This window comes from Pinus tabuliformis, chromosome 7, assembly GCF_031772625.1.
Source record: "Pinus tabuliformis cultivar Carrire ecotype Pingquan chromosome 7, CPIR1, whole genome shotgun sequence".
Lineage (NCBI taxonomy): Eukaryota > Viridiplantae > Streptophyta > Pinopsida > Pinales > Pinaceae > Pinus > Pinus tabuliformis.
Window position 1 is genome coordinate 45,491,610 of NC_142293.1, and position 4,236 is coordinate 45,495,845.

At 32.1% G+C, this 4,236-nt stretch overlaps 1 protein-coding gene across 1 annotated transcript; it reads right to left on the minus strand.

Moving 5' to 3' along the window:
* Positions 1-808: 808 nt before the first annotated feature.
* LOC149245152 (uncharacterized) lies at positions 809-1,621 on the minus strand. The gene has a single exon (XM_089437249.1). It carries the CDS (start codon positions 1,619-1,621, stop codon positions 809-811), a length of 813 nt encoding a protein of 270 aa, XP_089293375.1.
* Between the last annotated feature and the right edge of the window lie 2,615 nt (positions 1,622-4,236).

Here is a 4,236-nt window from a genome sequence, read left to right on the forward strand (position 1 = left end):
TTGATGTAGGTGATTGGGTATTCCTACAGCTACACATATAAGCAAATGTCCCTCAAGAAAGCTAAGAAGGATAATAAATTATCACCAAAATATTATGGTCCATACAAGGTGTTGCAGAAGATTGGTACTATGGCATACAAATTGGAGCTTCCTGCAGCTTCTCGATTGCACCCAGTTTTCTATGTTTCATGTTTAAAGAAGGTTATAGGCGACAAGCTCCCAGTTCAAACAATATTGCTAGAACTTGACGAGGAAGGAAAAATTATATTGGAACCGGAAGCAGTCACAGAAACAAGAACTTGACAGCTACGAAATCGATCAATTTCGGAATATCTTATCAAATGGAAGAACTTATCTGCTGAAGATTCCACATGGGAGGATGAGAATTTTATACAGAAGCATCCAGAACTTCTCAAGCGTTGAGGACAACACTTTTTTGAAGGAGAGGGCATGTTGGGTCCCTATAATACTAGTGATTACCCCATTACTATTGTAGTTGTACCCCTTATTAATATTGTTGTGCCCCTATTATCCCCATATTGTTATTACTGTGCCCCATAGAATCCCTCTATTGTTATTTGTGGCTTTATATTATTATTGTTAGGTTGGCTGGGTTATATTGTGACTCCTTATACTCCTATATATAGAAAGGAGGTTTTGTCATTTGAATCATCGAAGAATTGTTCATTTATGTAATGTAAAGGAGGTTTCCCCCTCGAAGAGGCTGAATTCTAAGGTGTTGATCTATCTTTTCTATCTTTTTCTTGAGCTGGTTACATAACACTTTTCCAAAGGGTCCTCCCGGTTTTTACCCTTTGTGATTTATTTTTGCTCGCTTGACTTGATTCCAACCCTCTTCATTCCCTTTCTTTGGCTCTACGTTGGACGGACAATTTCTAGCAAATTGTCCATGAACATGGCATTTCCTACATTTGAATGGCAGTTGCTCATAATCCAAGATCTGCACATGAGACCAACTGCCAACTTTGATTTTGATTGCCTCTGGGAGACCCACCTCTAGATCTGCTTCTATGTAGATCCTAGCACAGTTGTACTGATCCTTGTTATTTGCCCGATCTATGAATTTCCTGGGAGTGTTGCCAATGTGTTTCAAGGAATCCCAGTTCCAGCAGTGAACTGGCAGATTTGGAAGACGAACCCACACTGGGACAGACTTGGGAACATCGATAGCCAGATCAAAGTCCGGAGTACATTTGTTCAGATAGAGGCCCTGAGAGCCCATGAAATACGGCCCATTTTGGAAGATCAGATCTTTGTCTTCTTTGGAGGAGAATTCGAAGAGGAAGTACCCTCGCCCAAGAAAGTAAGAGGTAACACTTTGCTTGATCAAAGGAGCCCGGTTCCTGTTGACCCATTGCTCAATAGTTTTCGGAGAAGGCCAAAGTCCTGTGAATTGGCCAATGAGACCACGATCAGCTAGAGATAGAGCTACTTGAATGGGGGTCTCTGGAGGCAAAGAGATCTCAGGAATTTCGTCGAGCTTCTTAACGAATTTTGTTGCTTCGATTCTTTTCTTCTGAGGCAAACCGGCAAGAAGCTGGTTGAAAGCGTCAATGGCAGGAGTAGAAGGCGGATCCTTAGGAGGACCCTGCGTCTCCATAGGATCAGGCCTGAGGCCGGTCGTCGCAGGGGCAGCCACACAGCGGAAACCCAAGCGCAGCTCAGAACACGCAGAGAGGGCCGATAGCAGAAACCCTAGCCAACATTTCCTTTAGATGGCCATTATTCCTTTTCATGTTATTTGATCTTACATTTCTTAATTTGAAGTGGTTGTTCTATGATATTTTAATTTTTTAAAGTTATGAAGTGTTTTATGATTGATTTTGGTTATGGATTGATGATTTGATTCCTTGGAATGGAACCTTGAAAAAATGATTAGTACAATTACATTCATAATTTGAATGAAAGTGAAGAGTCATTAAACATATGAGATTCATGATCATGATTTCAATATAAGGCTTACTATGTCACGAAAACTAGTTGTTTCGTCGCATTTCTGTCACATGCATAATGGTTGTGCCACTTGAGTCTATTTGTTTTATGATTATTGTTTAAACACTTATTTGGACTTACTCAAAGTGGTTTCATGCATATGTTTACTTAAATTTGGGTTATCATGATGTTTCAACATTTTCGTCAAAATTTGATTTTTAGTGCAAGAATCAATTAACTTGGTGGTTTGGTAGATTAAAATAATTTAAGTAAAATTTAAATCTTAAAATGATTAATCTACATGTTAAAGAGTAGAAACGAGTTGATAGTTTTTAATTTGAATAATGTATTATTTTTGATGAGCCTTAAAATTTTGTTTAAAAAGTATGCCTTATTTGTAATTTTACATTTTTTGGCAAAATAAAACAATTCAATTAAGGTTCACACATATGCAACTTAGTTTTCGTGTTAGAAGCATATATCTAAAAGATTAGAGACAAGTTAATGGTATTCGATTTGAGCGAAACATCATTGTTTTTGTAGCTCGCTCTTCATTAAAAAATGATTTTTTGCACTATGTTGCTTTTTGTTGGATTTGATTAATTTTTTTTCTCGAAACGCTTTGGTTTTAGTTTTCGATGTTCATGAACTCATTTCAATCGACAAAAGCTTGATAAAATGTAAATTATATTTACCTTATGGATGAAATCTATTGGAATTCTTAGCATACTTTCTATAATAAATTTTCATTGTTATGTATTTTTATTTTTAAATTTGTAAATAAAAATAAACATCATTGTTTTTGTAGCTCGCTCTTCATTAAAAAATGATTTTTTGCACTATGTTGCTTTTTGTTGGATTTGATTAATTTTTTCTCTCGAAACGCTTTGGTTTTAGTTTTCGATGTTCATGAACTCATTTCAATCGACAAAAGCTTGATAAAATGTAAATTATATTTACCTTATGGATGAAATCTATTGGAATTCTTAGCATACTTCTATAATAAATTTTCATTGTTATGTATTTTTATTTTTAAATTTGTAAATAAACTTTTTAAATGAAGAAAATACTTTATATTTCAATTGTCATGTTTGTTATTTTTGATATTTTTATTTGATAGTTTTATTAATTTGATATCTTGTGAATACTTTATTTTCTTTTTATTAACTATTTGGTTTTATGAATGTCCACACAATAATAAATATTTATTCTAGATAATAGGATTTTGACAATCTTTTGAAAAAGAGAAATAAAAGGATTTTGACAATCTTTTGAAAAAGAGAAATAAAAGATTATGCAACTCTTTAAAATATATTTTGGATCTTATAATATTTTGTAATTACTTTTAGAAAATAAAAACTAAATCCTAAATAAAAGGAATTAAAAAAATAATAATATATTCATGCATTATTTTCTTGTTTTACATTTTGTTTTTATAATAATTAGTGTATGCTTAACTATAGTATTTTGTTAATTATTCTGTGCCCATAATTAATAAATTTAATTTAATTTTGAATAAATTTCAAGTATCAAGCTAATACGAGAGATTGTTATCAATTGAAAGATCTTCAATCAATCAAGATTTAAATATTGACTTAGAAAAATGATTTTAATTTGTATTCCTTTTGTTAAGATGTGACTCTCTCAAATTAATTTAATAAATATCTATTTCCTTTTTTCATGAAAAAGAAAAGGTTGGAGGAAAACATTTATTTATTACAAAAACAACCATCACTTTATAGTTTGGGGTTGGAAATTTCAGAATTCAAACTTAGAAATTTTTGTCAAAGATGAGAAAAAGATTGAATACTTGGAAGGTGAAGGAAGATAAATGCTCACACACTATGGTGGAGTTTTGCTTGATAACTCATTAACTTAAGAGGACTAAATTATGTATTGCAAATTGTGTATTATTACTAGTTGAATATAACTTTAATGCCCTATTAGTATTCGGTGAATCTTAGCGTGAATGATTAAGGATTGGACAACAACATTTATGTAATTGTAGGTGTTCTTACTTATTCAGTTTCATGAGTAATTCCTTTCCATATTGTTGAACTTATTAATTGTTAATGAATTAGTTATGAGGACGCATATTCATGTTATCAAAATAATAACTTATCAATTTAACAAGATAGGTAATTATTAAAGATATTATATTATAGAACAATTGTATATTTTAGGTGTAAATAAAATTAGAGTTATTTCAATTGAGAAACTTATATTTAATTCCATCTCTTTAGTGGCTAACAGAACTTACATATCAGTTGGGAACTCCTACAC

Bases quoted from the DNA above. Each gene is read 5' to 3' on its own strand.
- LOC149245152 (XM_089437249.1), bottom strand. From the start codon at position 1,621: ATGGAGACGCAGGGTCCTCCTAAGGATCCGCCTTCTACTCCTGCCATT.